Source organism: Triturus cristatus, chromosome 8 (genome assembly GCF_964204655.1).
Source record: "Triturus cristatus chromosome 8, aTriCri1.1, whole genome shotgun sequence".
NCBI lineage: Eukaryota > Metazoa > Chordata > Amphibia > Caudata > Salamandridae > Triturus > Triturus cristatus.
Genome location: NC_140591.1, coordinates 1,091,723,845 through 1,091,747,357, shown reverse-complemented (window position 1 = coordinate 1,091,747,357; position 23,513 = coordinate 1,091,723,845). Strand labels below are relative to the sequence as shown.

The 23,513-nt window shown below is 44.9% G+C and overlaps 1 protein-coding gene across 3 annotated transcripts in view; it reads right to left on the bottom strand.

Annotated features, from left to right (window-relative positions):
• SLC5A7 (solute carrier family 5 member 7) overlaps window positions 1–22,869 on the bottom strand; it is a 356,953-nt gene extending 334,084 nt beyond the window's left edge. The window contains exons 1-2 of one of the 3 annotated variants that reach the window (XM_085622621.1): window positions 22,733–22,869; window positions 20,222–20,449 (exon numbers count right to left, since the gene is read on the bottom strand). In XM_085622621.1, the coding sequence (XP_085478747.1) occupies window positions 20,222–20,399 (178 nt within the window). In that variant the 5' untranslated portion in view covers window positions 20,400–20,449; window positions 22,733–22,869. Of the gene's footprint in view, window positions 1–20,221; window positions 20,576–21,746; window positions 21,964–22,732 lie in introns of those variants that run through there. The other 2 variants (XM_085622622.1, XM_085622623.1) reach the window with 2 other exon arrangements.
• Window positions 22,870–23,513: the final 644 nt, after the last annotated feature.

The following is a 23,513-nucleotide window of genomic DNA, read 5'->3' as shown; positions in this document are numbered from 1 at the left end:
GGGTGGGGGTACGACTGGAACGTACTGGGGTGTTCATAGACGGTGGTACGACACGTACAGGGGTGGGGGGGTGTACATGGACGGTGGTACGACACGTACAGGGGTGGGGGGTGTACATTGACGGTGGTACGACACGTACTGGGGTGGGGGTACGACTGGAACGTACTGGGGTGTTCATAGACGGTGGTACGACACGTACTGGGGTGGGGGGGTGTACATAGACGGTGGTACGACACGTACAGGGGTGGGGGGGTGTACATTGACGGTGGTACGACACGTACTGGGGTGGGGGTACGACTGGAACGTACTGGGGTGTTCATAGACGGTGGTACGACACGTACTGGGGTGGGGGGGTGTACATAGACGGTGGTACGACACGTACAGGGGTGGGGGGGTGTACATTGACGGTGGTACGACACGTACTGGGGTGGGGGTACGACTGGAACGTACTGGGGTGTTCATAGACGGTGGTACGACACGTACAGGGGTGGGGGGGTGTACATAGACGGTGGTACGACACGTACTGGGGTGGGGGTACGACTGGAACGTACTGGGGTGTACATGGGCGGTGGTACGACACGTACAGGGGTGGGGGGGTGTACATAGACGGTGGTACGACACGTACAGGGGTGGGGGGTGTACATTGACGGTGGTACGACACGTACTGGGGTGGGGGTACGACTGGAACGTACTGGGGTGTTCATAGACGGTGGTACGACACGTACTGGGGTGGGGGTACGACTGGAACGTACTGGGGTGTACATGGGCGGTGGTACGACACGTACAGGGGTGGGGGGGTGTACATAGATGGTGGTACGACACGTACTGGGGTGGGGGTACGACTGGAACGTACTGGGGTGTTCATAGACGGTGGTACGACACGTACTGGGGTGGGGGTACGACTGGAACGTACTGGGGTGTTCATAGACGGTGGTACGACACGTACTGGGGTGGGGGTACGACTGGAACGTACTGGGGTGTACATGGGCGGTGGTACGACACGTACAGGGGTGGGGGGGTGTACATAGACGGTGGTACGACACGTACAGGGGTGGGGGGTGTACATTGACGGTGGTACGACACGTACTGGGGTGGGGGTACGACTGGAACGTACTGGGGTGTTCATAGACGGTGGTACGACACGTACAGGGGTGGGGGGGTGTACATAGACGGTGGTACGACATGTACAGGGGTGGGGGGGTGTACATAGACGGTGGTACGACACGTACTGGGGTGGGGGTACGACTGGAACGTACTGGGGTGTACATAGACGGGTGGGGGTATACATATACGGGGGGTACGTGTCGGACGTACGGGGGCTGGGGGGAGTGTTGGGCGCGTATGCGGGCACATGTCTCCATGGTTGCTATTGGTGTTCGGTGCGGACGGTGTTTTTTCCATACGGTTGTAGGCTCGGACGCACGGGATGGATCGTGATTCCTCGGTCGGACTTGGATTTTTACGTTTGTAAGGTAAATCGTCCGAGGACGTGTCGGACACATTTTCCGACCCGAGGACGTGTGGGGAATGATTCCCGGTGCGGGTCGTATGGACTTTTTACCATGCGAATCGTGATTGCCAGTTCGTACGGCACTTGGACGATTCGTACGGTAAAAAGACCCGATACGAGTCGCACGGGGGAATTTTTTACCGGATCGTGATCGGCACCATAGTCTTTTAAACAATCACTTATAGAAACACATATTTATTCATACAGGAACTCTTTCAATCTCTCACTCTCACATATACTCACCTATATACAACAATAGTCACATATACTAGTTTAAAACATATGTAGTTACTCATAAAGACACTATTGAGACAGTCATTCACTCACTAACACACCCATGCACACACTCATCCACCCATACAGTCCTGCACATATGCTGTCTTCAACACATACAAACAGTGAGTCACTCATTCATGCACCAATGCACTATGTAATACCCCCCACCGAACCATACAGACACTCACAGTGAGTCACTCATTCATGCACCTATGCACTACGGTCGTACGACGCGTACATGGGCTATTGACTGAATGGGTATGTGTCGAACAAGTGCGCCCCCTACAGTGGGTACACGTCGTTGCCACCCACACCGTACATGCCTGTGTTGGGGAAACCCATAGGTCTCCTCCTGTGTCCGAGTCATACGGCTGCGGGTGTCAGGGGGTCCGACGCGGACCCCCAAAGTCCGACTCCAGGAGCTTTTGCGAGCCGGACACTCCGGCTCGCACAGGCTGTCCGACGCGTGCATCGTACTGGCTCGGTTGTAAATCGCAACCATTGCACGCCACGGTTAGCTTCCGACCGGAAACGACTCGGTTGGTGATTTTCATGTAGCTTGCATCGTACTTGCTCGCTCGTACAGCTGTACGAGTCGGCCGGAAAACACGTGTTCGGCTTTTTGTTTTTCCGGCCGAACCCGATTCGGTGCCCTTTTGACCGAGATTGGAATGAGCCCCTAAATATTCATATTAGTTTAACAAAATAAATTACATTTAATATACATTTTAACAAATTATAACACATAAACTGAATTAAAAAAAGATAAACACACAAACATAATAATTAATACATATATATATATATATATATATATATATATATATATATATATATATATATATATATACTTACTTTCAAATAATTATTAAACTATTACTTTTAATTTATATTAAAAAATTTAAATTATATAAAAATAGAATATATATATATGTATCAATAATTTAAATTATAAAAATAAATCTATAAAAAATTCAAACATTAAACTACTAAAAAATATTTAAACTTACAATTCCCAATAGAGTCAGTGCAACAATAGGGAAAGTGTTGGATAGTGGAGGAATTAAATGTACTATTCCCACTTCAGTGAGAGCAACAGTAGGGAAATTGTAGGATAGAGGAGGGGAAAAATGACTATTGCCACTCCAAAGAATGCAACAGTAGGGAAAGTGTTGAATAGCGGAGGGGTAAAAATGACTATTCCACTCCAAAGAGTGCAACAGTAGGGAAAGTGTTGGATAGTGGAGGGGTAAAAATGACTATACCCACTCCAGTGAATGCAACAGTAGGATAAGTGCTGGATAGCAGAAGGGTAAAATGTAATATTCCCACTCCAGTGAGTGCAACCATAGGGAAAGTGTTTGATAGCGGAGGAATAAAAATATCTATTCCAACTCCAGTGAGTGCAACAATAGGGAAAGTGTTGGATAGCAAAGCGGTAAAATTTACTAATCCCACTCCAGTAAGAGCAACAGTAGAGAAAGTGTTGGATAATGAATCGACAAAAATTACTATTCCCACTCCAAAGAGTGCAACAGTAGGGAAAGCGTTGGATACTGGAGGGGTAAAAATTGCTATTCCAACTCCACTGAATGCAACAGTAGGATAAGTGTTGGATAGCGGAGGGGCAAAAAAAAATATTCCCACTCCAGTGAATGCAACAGTAGGGAAAGTGTTGGAGAGTGGAGGGGTGAAAATTACTATTCCCACTCTAGTGTGTGCAACAGTAGAGAAAGTGTTGGATAGCAGAAGGGTAAACATTACTATTCCCACTGCAGTGAGTGCAATAGTAGAGAAAATGTTGGATAGTGGAGGGGTAAAAATTACTATTCCAACTCCAGTGAGTGCAACACTAGGGAAAATGTTGGATAGCGGAGGGGTAAACATTACTATTCCCACTCCAGTGAGTGCAACAGTAGAGAAAGTGTTGGATTGCAGAGGGGTAATAATATTCTCACTACAGTTAGTTCAAAATTAAAAACAAACTAAATATTAACAACAAAAACATTTAAAAAACAAAATTAAAAAAAATATATAAATATGTTAAAAATTAAAATACAAATATATTTAAAATTACAAATTTTGAAAAACACATTATAATGTTAAATACGTATGACAAATGCCTACAAATATATGAAATAAAATTATTAAAATTCAAGCAAATAAATATATTTAATTACATATTATTTTGAAACAAAAACATTATTACATAAATTAACTTCTTTATTCCCTACCCTAAAACACCACACAATTCACAAACATCTTATTTTGTTTTAAATGAACTTTCATAATTACCATAATTAATTACCAATAAATTAAATATTATTAATTAAAAAACAAACCAAAACTCATACAAATTCATTAACTTCCCACACGTTCTCCCATAATCCCCACAACCCACAGCTAAAATTAAACTGTAAAAAATTTAATTACACAATTAAAACTTATTTTCAATTAAAAAACTAATAGTATTTAACAACTAATTATAAAGTAAGTAAAATGAATTTACTCCCCACCCTTTACCCCTATAAAAGTAAAACCTGCACACAAAAAATATAAACTACCCTAATTAAATATTAATTAATTAATGAATATTAATGATCAACTAATTAATAATTAATTAAACCTAAATTACTTCCCACCTTTTACCCCTATAAACTCCACAGGTAAAATTAATTACACAATTTCCACATTTAGATTTCAATAAATTAATTACTAATAATTAACAACTAATTAATAATTAATTACAAATGAATTACTTTCCACCCTTTAGCCCTATAAACCCCACAACCTGCACCTAAAATTAATTACACAATTTCCATTATTAATTTATAATCAATTTATTAATATAAATGATCAACTAATTGATAATTAATTAATCATAAATTACTTCAAACACTTTACCCCTATAAACCCCACAACCCACACCTGAAATTAATTACACATTTTCCATAATTATTTTTCAATCAATTAATTAATTATTATAAATAAACAACAAATTATTAATTAATAACCCATCGACTTCCCACCCTTTACCCCTATGAACCCCACAACCCGCACCTAAAACTATTACAAAATTACCATAATTAATTCCAAATTAATTAATATTAATTAACAACCAATTAATAATTAATTACAAATACATTACTTCCCACAATTAACACTATAAAATCTCAATAAAATAAATATTAATACATAAAAAAGAATAATTAATATATTATAATTAAATTACTACCCACCTTATTCCCCTTTAATCGGACAACTTGTTAAGGAACTAAAACATTTTCAATTTAATTAAAATTAGAATGATAACTACTAGAAATGTAACACATATATTAAACAATATAAACAATACTTATACAAAAAAAACGTCACATACATTTAACATATAAACTAAAATACAGAACACTAATTAAAATATTCAATATTTTAAACAACAATATTTTTGCAAACAATATTAATGACTCCCATATTTTTGAAAACGATATTTCTTATCTTAAATTCAACATTCTTGACCACGATATTCTTGCTGTTGATATTTCTGTGTCACAATATTTCCAACTCTATAGATGTGTAAGTCGACATTCTGTCTGCATACCGCCCAGTTGAAATGACGATAGGCACTGATCTGCTTCTGTTCTGCCTGCAATTTCACATTAAAGCTAGCTGGACTTCAGGCTTTCTGACCTTTTGTGTTTTATTTTTAACAAACTGATGAGGGAGCTGTAATTGCTGCCACGGTGTTATTGACCCATAAGATGCATCTGGTGAAGTTGAGCATCCGTTGAGCAGGCCTGCCGCACTGCTCAACCACAGCAGTCTGAGTCCAGAGCCAAGCCACCTCCATGGTATTGCATCTCTGGAGCTGATGCTGAAAGTGCAGGCTTACTAAGCACACCCACTAATGTCACACAAACATACTTTTTGTGAGTAGTTAAAGCAAAATGAAAGACTTAACGGAACTCATGTGTAAATCTACTGTATGAACCCAAACTGTTGCCAGTATGTTTGCCTTTGCCAAGACGTTTTTAAACTGATCTAAAAATTGGATGTCCGAGCTGTTAAGGGCACAACTATGGTTCCGTAGTTTGACATAGAGTTCCTATAATACCCAGTGAGTCTTACAAATTAGTTGCATTGTGGAGGCCTCCTACACGATAACAAACTGTTCCTGGCATTCACTAATAGAATCGTCCTGTTGCTGACCTGATGCCCAAGGAAACTATAGAAGAATGCAGCATCTGGCACTTGGTTGGCTTGGTCAGATTAGCTCCCTGTATCCTGACTAGCATATTTTGCAGGTAACTCAGATGATCCTGCTTAATTGCTAAAGATGGCCATGCCATTTTCACTGGAGAGAATGTATGCAGACCGGAGATAACATTCTCTCAACCATGAATGTGAAAGCACCAGCATTACTCAAGGCAGCTATACAGAACTCTTCAATCCCTGAGAGAACACAGCTTAACAGGTGCTGAAAATTGTCCAGAGTATGCCTGTGCCTAAAAGGCTGGACTTCCACAAGTGCAGGCCTTCCGGTGTCGAGGACACAGTATTCTTCTTGGCACTAAGCACCAATGCAATCTGCCAATAAACACTGGTCATATCAAAGGTGCTCAAGAAGCAGATACCAACCAGCTAGTCAACTAGCTTGTCTGTGTAGGGGATCAGGTGGGCATCTATCTTGGTCTCTTCACTGAGAGCCCCTTAGTAAAAAATGCATAAGCCCATTGACATTTGTTTAGGAAGCAATACAACTGGACGACCGGAGCCTAATTCACTCCCTGTTCCAACATCTTAGCAATATCTGCTATAATGCACTCTTGGACCAAGTCTGAAATCCTATATATATTTCTCTTCACTGGCAAGTACCCCTTCCTATGACTATGTCATGTACCCAGATGGGTGTTAACTCTGGAGTCCATGAGAGAAGATGAAAAAATAAATATTGTACCTCCCTACACTTTTCTTAATATTCATGAATTAGGTCATTGGGAAGCTTTACTCCGTTCAACAGAGCCTTCCTTCTCATCACTGTGCAACAGCACAGGGAATCATTCACTGTCTTCCTCAACCTCCTCTGCCATTGTTAGCATGTTCAATGTAAAGTCTTTCCAGTGGTGTGACTTCAGACCTTTTTCCATGGAGTACTTACCCGGTATCCTGTGTGATGCCAGTGTCCACCAGCTAGTACTCTTCAGAAACTTCTGCACCACCTTGTATGGCTCATATCACTTATCTTCTAAAGCTCCCCACAAATGGGCTTAATCACCAACACCTCCTTACACTCCTGGGACCCATTCTGCTTCACTATCTGGACATAACGCTCCTTCAACACATCTTGGATAGCCTAAGGGTTTCTCTTTACCTGATTCATGCATTGCACCATCGGCTTCCTAAGGTCAATCATGCATTCCAACACATCCTTCTGAGGTGACTCTGGAGTTCCTTCTCAATCTTATCTGACTACGGTGAGTGAGACAAAAACTGGGTGCCCAAACAGATGTTCAGCAGGACTGAACTCCACAGCTCTCTATGAATTTTCTCAGTAGTCAAACAAGCGGCAATTCTCTATTAGAGCTCCAATCATCCTCTTTAGGGTCTTGTTAAAATGTTCCATCAGCTCATTGGTCTGTAGGTGGTATACTGTGGAAAAGTGGTAGGTTGAACAAGCTGTTCTCACATCTCTCTCATACAGGAAGCGATTAAGGGCCAGATGTACAACCATTCACTCTTGCGAGTCCCAAATTGCATTGAATTGTGACTCGCAATTTGTGACTGGTAAAAGTGAATGTACAACAGTGTCTCAAACACTGTTTGTGATTCCCACTGGGGTCGCAAATTGCATGCCTCATTAATATTCGAGGCAAGCGCAATTTGCAACCCCATTGGTAATGGCTAGCACTGCCAGGTATGGTGGCCTGCTGCGGTCAGAAGACACACCATGTCTGTGACTGCTTTTTAAATAAAGCATTTTTCTTTTTTTAAATTGCAGCCCATTTTCTTAAAGGAAAATTGGATGCATTTAAACAAGAAAAATGAAACTTTTCAGTTTCACTTTTTTGGTGGCAGGCAGTGCCTAATCGTAAAAATTATTTTTGCACCCACTTACAAAGGGGAAAGAGTCCCCTGGTCTGTGAGTTGTTTACCACCTAGTTAAAGTAGGTGGTAAACTGCAAGTGCTTTGTGACAATAGTATTTTGGCATTGATACTCGCTATTAGGGACTCGCTATTAGGGACGCCCCTTCCTAATAGCGAGAGTTGCAAATGCTATTTTGTGAGTCAGTGACTTGCAAAAGAGCGTTTCTACATGCCTGAACCCTTTTTTGCGGTCGCAAACGGGCTGATCTCCCATTTGCGACCGCAAAAAGGGTCATACATCTGGTCCTTAATTAGCTCTTCTGCCAGAAATCAGTCTTCGGAAATGCGACTCATGAAAAGATTCCTTAGGCATGCTCTTGAACTTAACTAAGAGGTTGTAGACCTCAGTGGTACTGACTCTGTTTCAAACAAACTAACTATGTCAATGCTGATCCACTGAAATGGCAGACATACCACAGGTAAAGGCATTAAAGGCCTTATAGTCTTACATTCTGTTTTACCACTCAAAATGGCAAGTTGCTCCATAAGATCTTCAGGTGGCTCCCAATCGCCACCAGAAAGACAGTCACTCAAGCCCTTATCACCAGCAGGCTGGACTACGGTAAAACTCTTTACGTAGGAATGACTGCACACCTCCTGAAGAGACTACAGACAATACAAACAGCAGTGGCAAGAATCATCCTTGACCTCCCCTGACGGACTCACATCACCCTACACCTCAAGAAGCTACACTGGCTCCCGATCCAGAAGAGATGCCAGTTCAAGATGCTGACCCACACATTCAAAGCCCTGCACAATGATGGACTAGCATAAATCAACAAATGAATGACCTTCCACCAACCGACCAGACAGCTGTGATCTGCTTCACTTTTCTTCGCAGACACTCTCCGAATCCGCCGATCCAACAGCTGAGGACACTCTTTCTATCACCTGGCGACCAAAGCCTGCAACGACCTTCCCCTGCACCTCCGCTCCGGGAATTCAGAAAAGGACTCAAGACAAGGCTGATCGAATGAACACAGCACAGTGAAGCAGCTAGCAACTCCAGTGCATTGAGACCTTCACAGGTGATTTGGCGTGCTTTATAAATCCTGATTGATTGATTGATTGATTGTGTGATTGAACAAGTCCTACACAAACTCTCTGTTTCTGACTCCTTCATGTCCTATAAAACAAAGGATTTAAACTGTACTGGGTCTTTATTATGCTTAATCGTCCCTCTAATAAAACCTCATGACCTAGTGACAGCAGGAAATTCCTGTGCCCTAGAGGAACTAGTAGCCCTTTGCTGGTGCCTGGCTCGGGAATCATGGACTCACTGTAGAGCAGTCTAATCTCCCACTCAACATGATGTTTCTCACCCACTCCCTTGTGGACCAATTCATAGGCTTCTTTCTGAATTTTCACAAGGGTAGTCATCACAATATGACTGGGTGAACTCCTCCCAGGTTGGTCTTAAAGAAGCTAACAACCCTGCAGTTTTGTTGGCAATCCAGACACCAACCTGTGGTCTGCTTTGGATGCCTCATTTGCTTCTCTTTCTGAAACAGGGGCAATGTGCACCACACATGTAACTTCTCATGTAAATCTTAGGTGTGATCATTACACTTCCCTGGTGTTTGCAACATCGGAGTGATCACGGTCTACTCCAAAGACAGATGTGTGTCCCATGCTTTGGTCAACACTCCTTACAGTGTCCAAGTTGTGTAGGCGTATGGTCCTGGTACTAACCTGGGTGTAATGAGATAATTTCCCAAAAGATATCCAACATGCAGTTTTGCTTTCATCCCACCACTGACCATAGCCATCTTCCTGTTGACCGATACCTCAGCTTTAGCAAGCAAGGACTTCATTTTGCTTTTTTCTGCCCACCAGGCTTATGCCATTGTCACTGGAGAGACTTTCTTCAGGTTTGAGGTAACTTCCTCTCAACCATTGTTTGATAAACAGCAGTATTCCTCTGGGTAAGCCCCACCTCCCATTTATACCCGTCTCCAAAACAAACTCCATGGTATTTGGGTGAATGTGCTTAAAAGTGCCTGTGTCCCTCTGCCAGATGTCCTTCACCACTATGTTGAGTGTCACAGGACCTTCTTCACAGTTAACACACTACCGATCAAGTGAGTTACTGGTACCTGATCCTTGATAGGACAATTTCTCTCACACACCCCTATTCCCTTGTAGAAAGTCACTACCTTGGGTGTGGGTGAAGGCTCTTTCTTGCGCCTTTTGGCACTTTCTCCTTGTATTCCTAACTAGGAACCCTCCACCTAAACGCAGGTCCCTTTACTGTCTTCCCTTTCATTTTCCTACCTCTTTCTTTCCTTCTACCTCTCCTTCCACACACATTCCTCCTGTCTCTATTTCCTCTCCTCTTGTTCTTGCCGAGCCATACTCATCTTCTTCCACTCAAAGCCTCTGGCCTTAACCTCTTCCTCAACCTCCGCTTCCCAAAGAGTAAACTTTCTGCCAACTTGCCTATCCCAAGAGGATGACTCCTGGAGTTGGTGATGGTATAACCCTTGAAATTAGGGAGGGGTGTCTTGGGTAAGCTAATCTTGATGACGCACAATGCATTGTATGTGGAAAACATGAATTAATGGGGAGAAGAGCCTTATATCCCAACACTCTTTCCTTGGATTCTTACCATAGTACTATTCCCAGAGTCCATCACAGTTTCTTCCCTCTTCTCTAGTTTCTAATAACTGGTCCTCAGCAAAACCCTCTAGGAGTTCCCTATCCTTGTTCCTGCAAGCCCTTCACTTGCTCAGTAAACCTAGGTCCCTTAACTGGTATCAGGACAGTGTGTGAGATCTACTTCCACTAACCCTGTATCTGTAATTTCGTTGTGCAGGTAAAGGTATGTTCCTGTTGAACTTATTATTCCATTCAAGACAGAAGGAACTGAAATCTACAGATGAAACCACTGCCAATTGTCCAGCTCTGATCCGAGGTCGCATGGATACAACATGGGATCATACTGGGGGTTTACTGGGCCACCCCCGGGGTTCAGGCCTTTGGACACTGATATATTGGGGTCTGCGGCCTGACCTACGATAGCACTGCAAAGTGGGAGCTCAGTGCACCCGTTCCATATTTGACTCTTGGGAGAGCCAGAGCGAGCAGTCCAAAGCTTCTCAAGGAGAAAATATGCAGACAGAGAGTCAAGCAACAGACACAATAAGTACTATTCAGTCCAATAATTTTCTCTGTTAAAATGAGGCACACCAAAATGTAATTCTACACCGGAAATGTGTCAGTCACCTTGTGCTATATGGTCCTATACACCGACAAATATTCAGGTGTAAATCTTGCATAGGTATATGCTCACTTTAATGTAGTGCATATCACTTTCCTGATTATGTGACTCATAGGCCAGTCTGTACAAGTCTCCCTATTAAGATTTGTTAGGGAGACTCATCACTGTTGAGTTAAATAGCCAATGGCAATTTCAGAAGAGGGAGACACAGTCAATGTTCGAGTTCATGCAGCTTAAGTTACTGGTAAATCGGGCACTTGGTACACACAATGGCTAGCAGCTGATAACCGGAGCATCAGTGAGTGGACCTGCTTGGGGCTCCCAACAGAGAGAGGTGGTTCCTTTGCCTCCTCCGACTCACCACATTGGTGTGTGGCTCCGGATGGAAGCAGTGGAGGCTCATCAGCACCACAAGGTTCTTTGTCAACAGAATCCTCCCACCGAGGTGGTCTGGGTCCTTGATCACAAGGGTCAATGTCAACACAAAGACCAGTTGTAAAGGACGATTGCAAGGGTCAGAGTCAGCACCAGTTCTCTTCTCCATCCTCTGAAAGCTGACAGGCATGTTTCTGTAGTACTGTATGACAAGCACTGGGGTCGTTGAATGATTTGGCTCATTTGGCTTGTTGAAAAAACTTGTAGGGAGGCCTGGAGACTTCAGACTCAGGTCAGCACATTGGTTACAGTCTCCAGTTTGTTACGATCCATCTGGACTTCGGCACACTCCGCATACACAGAATGGAGTTCTTTCCCTCAGGCAGTCTCTTCATGCATGGTTTAGTCCTTCTCCCCTTCTCTTGGCAGGCCAGGCCTTAGGCATAACCACATCTGTACAGTAAAATGTGCAGACTTCAGGTGATGTCCCATGAACTCTGGGAGACTGTCTATCTAAAATACTAGCTCTGGACATCAGCATTCGGCCGGTACTCTGCAAACACGCCATCCCTTGGTAAGAGAAGTGCTTGGAACTGGAACCAAGTGGGATAGTTCGGGCCCTACCTTTAAGTACATTTTCCAGACAGGGGGTGCTGTTCCCACTGTCAATGTTCAAGAATTATTCTGAAGTGGTTCCTTTTCATACTTCATTCTTCCTTCTGCAGAGGTGACACATTCTTTATTGAAGGTGATGGCTCTTACAATAAGAAGTCATAAGACTCGCTCCAAGAGACACACCCAAAGCATGAGAAAATTAAGTGTGATGACTGCACCTGACTATCATCTGCTTTTTGGGTAGCACTTGGTGTATAGACAAAGGAGACAGGTCCTAATGAGAAGATTCCCTTTCCTTAGTAGAACTTAATAGCATGTGCTGACTCGCTTCCTTTTCGCTGCTACCAATCTAAATGGCAGTGCTCAAAAAGAGATTGTTTTCAGAAACTTTCTAACTAGTTACAACTGTTTTAATGCACTTAAGGACATAGATAAGCTGAGACTCCCAATCCTCTCATCTGGTCTTAAACAAGTAGATGCCATAGTAATAGTGTGGCCTTAAGAGTCGTGAGTGGAAAAGGGAAAAGGAAGAGAGACACTGAAGCCACTTGTCAGCACGAACTGGTTCATTCACAAAGTCTTCTGGCACAAAGTCAACTCCAAGGAAGGGGGGATGATGCTATGATGGGTTCTGAAACCAATTGGGGATTGGCAGAGAACCACAGGACAACAAGGAGTGGTAAATCAGAGGCTTCATGGTACAGCAGCCAGCACAAACACTTAAACAGAGAAGTAAGTACTGAATAAAACACAGGTGAACCCAAAGGAAGACAACTGCCGAAGCTGGAGGAACAAAGAGCAGGGTAACAAACTAATAAGAAATGGAAAAGCCATACACCTGCACGATTTGTTGTCAGGTGATTAGCTATATGGCAGAAGGGCTTATATGTTACAGCGGCCATTATCAACCTAGAAGTGAAGGGCCAGCCCAGAAGTGAGTGAATCCCCATAAGTCTACTCTTTCCTTTATATCCTCCATTGCCCAGTTCTCCACAGGCTCTGACTCCTACCCCAACATTGCTAAGTCGTTGTGTAACGCAACTGGTGCTCATGTAAAGGGCTCTGATACTTCCAGGTCAAGTTTGCGCTAGATAAAACTCAGTGCAAAAAAATGGAGCAAAACTTCTTTCTCTCTCACACTGTTTCTTACCATGAGTCCTGACAGTAACATCCACACTTCTGAAAATCCCCCCTTCCAAAACCTAATATTATATCTTGGTTTATCAGAATTTGGACCATGAAACATCTTAATCAAACTGAGGGCATGAAAAAAAGAGGCGGGCTCCCATGAGTGGTAAAATACATTGTACCCCTTCCAGGCAATCAAATATTGCAACTGCCCATGGTGAATTCCTGAGGTTAAGATGGATTCTACTTTATGTTATGGTGACCCATACACTAAGTAGGTGGTTTATAATGCCCTTGCATCGACCCAGCAGCCTTCACCAGTGAGACATATATTACAGCATGGGAACTTCACTTGGGAGGTAACTGCAATCTAATTGGAGCTGCCTCCACCAACTCTATGTCCTCAAAAAGTCCTACATTTGAAAAACTGAATTTAAGATTGAAACCAGGTATGCACAGGTGATGCGTGGTGTGCCACCCTCGAGCTCCTTGATTGTATGAAGGGGCTGCTTAAGGACAAGCTTCTACCGTCCTTTTATGTTCTGTTTTGGCCTTCTGCAAATGTTTGAACACTGAAAGTCTGATGGGTTTCACCTGCATGAGTAGCTGAGAGATTGCCGGAACTACGGTCGGTGGATGGTAGGATTAAGGAGGGAAGACAAATTTCAGAAGAATGGTGAGGGCTCCAAAAAACTGTGCAACGAATTGTTCTATGTGAACTACGCCAAATGAATCAATTTTCTCCTTTGTGTAGGATGACTCAGGGGGAATCACCTGAGATACTGATCTAAAGATTGGGTCAATCTTACAATCTAACTGGCTGTCTGCAGGTGGAAAGTGATGGACTTCTAACATACTGTTCCTACTTTCTTCATCAATTTTTTCCAAAATGTTGCTGAAGTGAGATCCTCGGCCCATGATATGCTGTGACAATCCATGCACGCAAATGATGTTTTCCAGGAAGATGTATGTCGGTTCCACAGCTGTTGGTAAATTCTTTAAAGGAATAAAATGACCTTATTTGTAGAAATATCCAACAACTAGTCCTGGTGTCGCATATCCAAATAAACAGGGCAGTTTTGTATTGAATTCTATTGAAATCATGGACCAAGACTGCTGTGTAGTGGGGAGTGGTTGTAATAAACCAGCGGGTTTGACCTGGGCGTGGCTTGAGCACCAAAGGCACAATTATTACCATAGTCATAAACAGTCTTTGTCACTCTTGACCACCCTTCCTTAGTCTTCCTGTGTCCAGGATATCCCAGTACCGCAGGAATAAGCAGTGCTGGCTTTTGACATAATACAATGTTCCTTCTTCTGTTGCTCGGATCTCTCTGTATCCATAACTCTGGGTCGCTCTGTTCTTGTCCTTGGTGAACCCTTTCTAAAACAAGAAGGCGGGAGGTATGGTGAGGGCCAGTATACTTGGAGGTTTGCTCTTTACCCTTTTTGATGTTTTGATTCAGAGCATCTGCATCGTCATGTTGACTGCTGGTCTGCAGCTAAGCTGACAATCAAAGTGTGAAATTAACAAGGGCCAGCAAATATGTCTTGTGTTGACATTTGCATATGCCACACCTCCTGGTGGGTTTTCTGCATAGAGAACCCTGCCATGAAGACAGTGCTTGAAATGAAAAATAGAAGTGCAGGTAATCTGTAGCAGAGTACCTGCTTGTTTCTGAGAAGTGCCGGTACTCCCCAATTAAAAGTGTTGCATCTTTCCTGAGAAGTGCAGGTGCTCTCCCTCTCAAAATAAAAAAGGGCTGTTACTCAGTACCGGGCAGTTCCAGCCCATTTAAAGCACTGCATGGAGATGGGGATCTCACAAAATGGCGGGCATGCCTCCTCTGGGATGTGGAGGGCATGGCCTTCACTGACCTAGTGTGCCGCTGGACCACCTGCCAAAGACCAACTGAGCCCCCCTTTGTTTGCATCAGGAATTAAAAGCATTAGGTAATTAAATGTAAGTCAAACCGTGTAGAACGACTAATATGTTTTGTTTCACTATTTATATACATTCATGTTTACATAACAAACACTGTTCTCAAATCTTTATTTTAATTCGAGAGGACATCCAGACGTTAGAAGAATCCCAAGTATGCTGCATCTTTTCTAAGGGCTTATGTTCTGCCTGCTGAGACAGGTAAGCACTGAATATAACATAATTTATACTGCGCTGTGAGGCGGTTCCCTTACGAAAAGCGTGCTTCCGGAATCCCAGACGTGAGAACATAAAACAAACCTTAAACAAGAGACAAGTATAATAGCACAGCATGTTCCTGTATAATAAATGAGGCATACCTATTATTGCATGATGTGTGTACATGTGTCTGTGGGAGCAACATTGTATATGTAAAAGACATTCTGTTTCATTCTGGAGAGTACCATTTACTTTGTTGTTAAAACTGCATTCTTGCACACCCTTGGAAAACAAAAAAAAGTTCGTGAATAGCATTTTGTGTGCGATCTACTGAATAGGTACAGTTATATCTGGAATGATACCTGTGTATTTCTTTAGTATTGTGATCTCTTTTTTATCAATGTGTTAGATGCCTCCATTGCTAGATAATTATTCAGAAAATGTCACGAAAATGTGTCTTTATTCGCATATGACGTAGGATTTTCCTTTGTTTGCCGTATAATTTGACTTTTCCTCTCTTGCACTTTTTTCAATCCTGCGCGTAATTTGATTTGGTCCAGCATCTGTGAGGATAGATTTGCTAGTTAGATGTAAATATGTCCCTGTTCATGGTTCTTAAACTGGCACAGACAGATTGCTTATTTAAAAGGGATGCCAAACAATGTATGCTTTGAAGTAGACGGGGCAGCAGAACATGGGGTAAGAAACGGTCTTCTGTCTCTCCTAGCCCAATAATAATTGTGTGGATGTTTTTAAAAAATATCAACGCTATAATAGGATAAATTCTGCATTTGCGTTTATGTGCGAGCGTTTGAATTTTTTTTTTAAATGGCAACGTTACATGGGGTTAATGTTTACATTTCTTATTTTCCAGTCTACTTCGTGATTCTCTGTTTCTCAATTGTGCCAATGCCACCAAAGTTCGTCATTTCATGAGATGTTGCTATTTATCAAAATGTTTTCAGGTCAACGAGATTGTATTCCATCGTTTTTTTCAGTGGCAGATATGGAAGGGCGTGAATTAGGGGAAAGCGGTAGAGACAGTTGGACAAAAGGCGGAACTGCAGCCACGGAAGAGTACAGCTATAGACAGAGCCACTGGAATTATACGATTTTGGGGTTGTGGCGTTTTTCCGCACAAGTAAGGATTTGCCGCATAATCTATCATCTGTTACATAATCTGCAGATTTTAACAACAACAAATATTGTTTCGAACTGAAACGGGTGGAATGTTACTAAAAACATGCTGACACATGATCCTGTGCAGCAGAAGGCCCTTCTCAAAGGCTGACTAGTCATTTGATGATTGCTGGATTTGGGTGTTAAACTCACACTATTAAGATCATAGCTTTACCCAGGCAATGTTATCATATGCAAAAACAACAAAATAATAAAGTAAAACTATCACAGAACGTGCCGCATTATGCCGCATATTATGCCTTTTCTTGCTGCATAATTTAGCCAACCCTGCTGCATGATGTGGAACTCCCCTGCTGCATAATTCCTTTGGTCCTGAATGTAGACAAGGGAGTGCAGAAACGCAGACAATGTGTTGTCATTATGATTGCTGTGTCACACACCATTGGGAAACATAGCTCTGTGGGCTCTCTGACTGACCTCGAAGGGTGGAAGCCTGAGAAGGGCCTGGTTGCCCTCGAACTGGTGATTCCAGGGTATCTCTGCATGGGGTGAGTAAGGCCCTAAAGCTACCTCAAGTAGCCCAATCTCAGTTGAAAACATTAGTTCCAAACTGACATGAAAAGAAAATCATATACATGGTTACTCACAAACTCCTGGGCCACAGGGAAGCCCAAAATCACAACCTTCACCTTCCGGAGTAGCGTGCTACCCACCGAAAAGCGCTTCAACACCTCATCAGGGGTAGCAAACACTATATAAATGCAATTCCTTCACTCTTCTATCCCTCCACTATACTATTCAATCCAAATACCAGCTTAACATGCCCACTGCTCACATTAATTTCATATTTCCCTATACTAATTCACGATTAATCCATTTTGGGTTCCAGAGTAGCGTGCTACTTGCCGAAAAAGTGCTTTGATGCCTCGTCAGGGGTAGTAATTGCTATATAAATGAAATTACAGTTACAGTACGAAATTCAGGTGAAGCCCTAGCTCTGTTGGTTAAACACATGCTGCAGAGTTGCATGTACAACCAGCATTGAGACAGTCACAGTGCAAGAGACCCAATGGCTTAAGAGGTCTGACCCACTGACCCTAATGTATGCAGAGGTGAGTGGAAGCAAAATGTAAATGACAGTTTAACAGACCAATGGATGAAGAGGCATGACTCAAAAAAACCCTATGTATGTATTTAAATGTATCGTTGTTTAATACATGAGGCTAGAGAAACTATTTAGCTGTTTTTAAGCCATACCTAAAATGTGGCTGTACCTATGATGTGTGGAAGCTCAATCATGTAAAACAATCTTCTGGAAACCACTCACTTTCCACAAATACACTGTGCGAAAAATGTCTACAAAGCTCTCTGAATTCCCGAACCAGGGTGCGGTTCAACGCCAAAGCAAAAGCAAGGTCTCATAAAATAATAATTAAGAAAAAATGGACGTGATGGAGAGGAAACCCCACACAAAAAGATTGGAAAGTGGAGAAAGAAGTGATTGCGGTGAAAAATCGGGAAATGAGGAAAAGGAACATGGTATATAAGATGAAGGTGAAAGTGAGAGAGGTCAAAGAGAAGGAAAAGGGTGCCGCCTTTGTTTTTATATGTATCATTAGAACATGCAATTGAACAGTCAGGTTGTGCTGGCCAATCAGCTTGCTCATAGAGGTGGCATCACCTGCCAATAAAGGGCTGCTTTTTATGACATTGGACTAGGTGATCTCATAATGCTCCACCAGCTAATCAGAATGGTTGGCCCAGTGCTTAATTTGTAAAATATGAAGTGCCAGGGCTCTGGCCAGGAGGCCACTGCAGCTTGCACCACCCATCGCCCTTGTCATCGCTGCCAAAACAACTACTAACCATCTTTCTCACATGTAAATGCGACAGTTCAGATTATTCCAGGTCCCAAAAGCGAAAGGAATGGCTGGGGAGGCAGGTAATAGCAATTCTTTTAATGTATATTGTTTCCTAAACAACTGTTATGCTGCTCATCTCTAAATTACATGAGCAGCGCCACCTTGTGGCAGACTGCCATAAGTGTGATGTTGACAATTAGGTGCTGGTGCCGAGCACCAGAAATCAATTAAGTGCCGGTGCTCAGCACCGGAAAGACCCGGCTCAAATTAACCACTGGGTTGGCCACATCTTGTTCTGCAGTTGATTAGCCCATCTCAGGGAGCTGATTGTGATGTCACAAGACAATCAGCGGCCTCTCAGCACAGTTTGCAGAGGAGGTACGGAGACCAACAGCAAACAGTTCATGTGTGTTTCTTTTCATTACAGTCTTCTAAGCTCTTATTGGTCGTGGATCAGGTATAATTAATGTCTAGGGGCTATTATCATGAGATAAGTACCTTTCACGTGTGTTATTCGCCTTTACCTTTTCCTTGTCTGGCTTAAGTTGAATGGTCAGAAGTTACCTGAAGCATGCTCCTCTCAAACCTGACTTCTGCGATATTGATTATTGCAATATTAAAACATTTCTTTGTGGATATAATCTACAGAGCAGTTTGTGCTGGGAGAGTCATGACACTTTTCCAGTGAGATTGCAAGATTTTTTGTATATACTATGAACAGCTCAGCGTGCATCTATTAACAAAAACAAATCTGAATTTTATTTGTTACTGAATGTCACTACTGTGCCTTTAGAAAGCAAGCTGAAATGCAGTGCCACAGTTAAAAGGCGTGCTGTCAGGCCAGGGATCGGTTTGAGAGCTGGAAAGATGCAGTGCGAGCATCCCTCACCACCTCCTCCATTCCGCACACAGCACCGACCCTTCCCATGGACAGACTGGACTTCTACAATGATCAGATGGAACATTCAATGCACCTCACCGAAACCTACTGGCACAGAACTCTTCTAATAAATACATACGCTTTCCAAATTTTAAATACACCCTTATCACGCACAGAACGACATGCTTGGTCTCTGCTCCCCAAGGGGGGGTCCGAGTGACAATAGGGCGAAGTTACCTTCAAAGTAAAGCTATTCCAATGCCGCATAATCTTGTGACAGCTGAGATCCCTCATACTCTAAATTGTCAGGTCCAAAGGCTGGACAGGGGTACCAAAAGCTACTCTTGCCTAAATGGGCAAACCGGCCCTTCTACCTTCGTATTACCGCCCTGTCGCGCTCCTTCCTTCCCGTCATTCTCTCTCTCTGCTTCTCTTCTCCCTTTCTGATCGATTTTCCTCTACACCGAATCCCCCCACACCCTCCACTCTTCCTCGAACCCTCCCCGCCCCTGCCTTCTGCAATTAACCTCGGGCAAAATTGTCAGAGACACAAGGTCCGCCCCTGGGCTTTTGAAACCGGCTTTCAAGGGCTCCGGCCCACCGGCGAAATGCCCAGTGGAATAAAAGGCCCGCCCGGCCCTGACAAGTCCGTCCGGTAACTACAGATGAAGAACTCGAGTAAGTGGCGCGTGAAGACCAGAGGGGCTGCCCGGTCGCTGCTCTCCTGTTAACATGCACTCAAGAACTTTTTTTTTTGTTAACATACATACATTTTTAACACAACATTTTGAATGGTCATTAATTATATTTGTAAAGAACATTGGGTGAAAACGCGGCTCACAGAGGACGTTGGAAGTTGTGCGGCATCGTGGAAAGCCCATGCCAATGTTTTCCATTCGCCCTCCCGAGAGCCCCAGACCGGACGCCACCTACCAGTCATGGTGAAGGCACCGACCACCAGCCCGATGTCCCGGCCGCCCACGATGATAGAGTCGCGCGGGTCCCCATCCGAGCGGTAGTTCTTGGTGCGCCAGGCGGCCCAGATGCCCACGAAGAGGATGGCCAGGTAGAAGATGATGATGGCGATCAGCCCCTCCACGTGGAAAGCCATCTTCAGCGACGGGCGGGATGGCGATCTGCACGGCTACTTCATAGAGATCCCTGAGGAAGCAACAGAGAGGTGGTCAGGGAGCGCCACCCACGAGCTGCCGAGAGGGGGCGCTTCTGGGCGCAGGGCAGCACCAATAACTCTCCCTGCTAAGGAGCTCACCAGAGTCCGCACCCCGGAGGAAGTCTAGGGCAGGCGGAGGGTGCTACTAGCAGCCGCCAGGGGGAGCTTTTGAGCTCTGGCTGGTGCGAACATGCGCCCCGATGCTGAGCTCACCTGAGACCACGCCCCGGGGGAAGCAGGGGAGAGAGGTGAGCAAAAATATACAAACTGCTCTATGGGGGGGGGGGGGGCGGCGGTGTAGCTGTTCTGCATAAAAAAGCACTAAAGACCTCACACTCGGGGAGAGGAGGGTCTCGGACCCCCAGCGCCATACGCAGACTCGAGGAGGATGCTGCCTGGCAGTGAACCGAGCATCTGCCGGGGACGAGTAAACACAAGGTGGAACAGAGCACCCGGCTACCGAGACAATCAGAGAACAGCCACGGAGGTGACGGGACCCCCTTCCACCCTCAAATCATCCAGGATTTATGCTATAAGAACTAGTCGCTGTTCAATTCTGCCATCTCTATACTCAGACTGGAGGAGGTGTGGTGGTGCTGAGGAGGCGCGCGGGGATGCTGGACTATGCAACAAGCCTAAAACAACGGACCCCTGCGCCTGTATCCCTCGGTTTCATCTCTGCATCAGCAACGAGTAGATAGCCTGGAGAGACGCTTCCCTCTCTGCACCTGGAGATTCAGCGTTTAGAGAACGGGCAGCCCAGAGAGAGGGGCGGCATCTCGCCTCGTGTTGCTCACCCCCAGATGCCCCCAGACACTGTCAAACTACAGGTGCGCCCACCTGTGCCAAAGAGAATGGAAGCACATTGTGCGCCCCGGCACATGACTTATCAAAGCGGGATAACTTGTTCAGCACTAAATCAATTGAGAAAAGCAGCGCACGGACATTAAGCGATCAGCGGGGCTGGCCAGGACCCACTTCTGTTACATTAAAGTGATCGGATCGGAACAATCAGCCACTCACGGAGTGTATTATTACAACTGTGGAGAGGTCTGAGTGCCATCGACGCTTGGTTAATTATCGCGAAAATGCCACAACTGGATAAAAGAGGAGCTCCGGGAACAGGCTGCACATCCCAAGCCCCACCCCCGCCTCCCAATATTGATGGCGCGTAAGCTCCGCGGAAAGTTCAGACAGGTTGCCGGGGATTATCGCCGGAGTTGCAACCAGGCTACAGTCGCGCCCCGCGGGGACATCAGTAGAAAGTAGGAATTATGCATTACTCACAGCCCAGGAGCGGACGGCTTCAGACACCGAGCCCCAGCCTTCAAATGCCCCCTCTGGCTCGGAGGCAGCCCGCGCGCGCTCCTCTGGTCTTTGAGGAGAAGCGGCTTCGCTGAGGGGACCCGGCGCAGCGCCCACCCCCAGCAGCTGGCGCAGCGGCGCTCTATGGATCTCGGTCACAGGCGGCCGGGCGCACAGGTCAGAGGCGCGGGAGGCAGGTGCAGAGAGTTCTCGGTGCGCCCTGAACGACCTCCAGCAGAAACCTCCCACTCTCAGCAACCCAACCTTACATACAGGAGAGCAGTGCCCTCTGACAAAGATGCTCCCCGCCAAGCGACGTGCGCCCCGAGGACAGGCGTTTCTTAACCACGTGCTCGTACAGTGCACAGGACAGTGTGAAAACTGAGCTTTAGTTTATAAAATGCACAAGAAACCACTCATTTCTATAAATCTCCTGACCGGTCCTAGGGTCTTGAGCTCAATCCACAGATATCAGTTAATGTAATAAGAAATCATATAAAATAAGTGTGCACAGCACACGCCCTCACTGCGCACTGGCACACTACGACGCGAAGGTAGCAGCAGATGCCAGATATTATATTAAGAACACATTACTCATTAGAACCAGACAGCTCTTTGTGCACTGGGCGAGAAGGTCAGAAATGGTAATTTTCTGTGATCAAGTCCAGATTTTATGTGTTTGTTTTTCAGAATTTGCACTCAACACCTGTTGCCTGTCCCTGGTTTGTCCGTCCTTTCCCATTTAGCTTATAAAATTATAATTCGAAACACAGGATGGCGCCCCGCACACATTCCACAAAAGTGCTTCAGTGTTGGGCAGTACCGTCTCTCTGGAGGCACCGGCGATGATGCCATTTGGGGAAGTTGCCACACCCTATTCACATCACCCCCTCCTCTGAGACACGCGGTTAGTCAAGCCCTGCTGCCCACCGCACCCCCGCAGTGCTGACAGACCCCCTCCCTCTCACCTTGGGACTGTGGCCTCCGCCTCTCCAAGCTCCGGGCCCAAGTGGCCCCTTCCCTTGCCTCCGCCCCCTTCTTTACACAGGGCCTGAATGGTGCCGGCTCAGGGGAGACGTGTGCCACAGACACGGGTATCAGTCGCTCTAGCGCCTCTTCCGCCCGGTGCTCCACGCGCGCCCCATATCCTTTTCAAGAATCCCCTTTTAAAGCCGGCTGATGTCAGAGCTCCGCGGGAAGGACGTCAGGAGAATGGTGCCGGTGAATGGAGAGCGGCCGAGGAGGGGTGGGGCCCTCGTCGGAGTCATCAACAGCCCAAAAATAGCATTCTTATGCCCCTCTGTCCCGACCCTAATCACGTAAATGGCCCACTGTGACGCACAAGGTGTGGGATGGGTGGGCGGCTGCTGTGCTCACCCGGCATCGATTCACGCAGTCACAGAGCACACTTTGTACTCTCGGACCTGCTCTGACCCCCAGTCCTCCTTCAGCGTCGACATAACACCCAAGCACACCTTGCACAACTCACGTCAGTGTCGCGAGTCTTGGGCTTCAACAAGGCCACAAAGGAAGCTCGAAATCCCAGCGCCATATCTCGAAACGACTACCATGACAGGATCAAATGTATATATTGTTTTGCCCAATGCCTCGGTGCTATAGGCCCTGTCAGTAAAGATAGTAAAATGACAATCAGTGTGCTTTTCTCATGGAATGTACTGCCAGTCCGCTTCGATGTAAAATCGAGACGATACAGCCCGCCACCCAAATATTCGTTAGCTCTTAATCGCA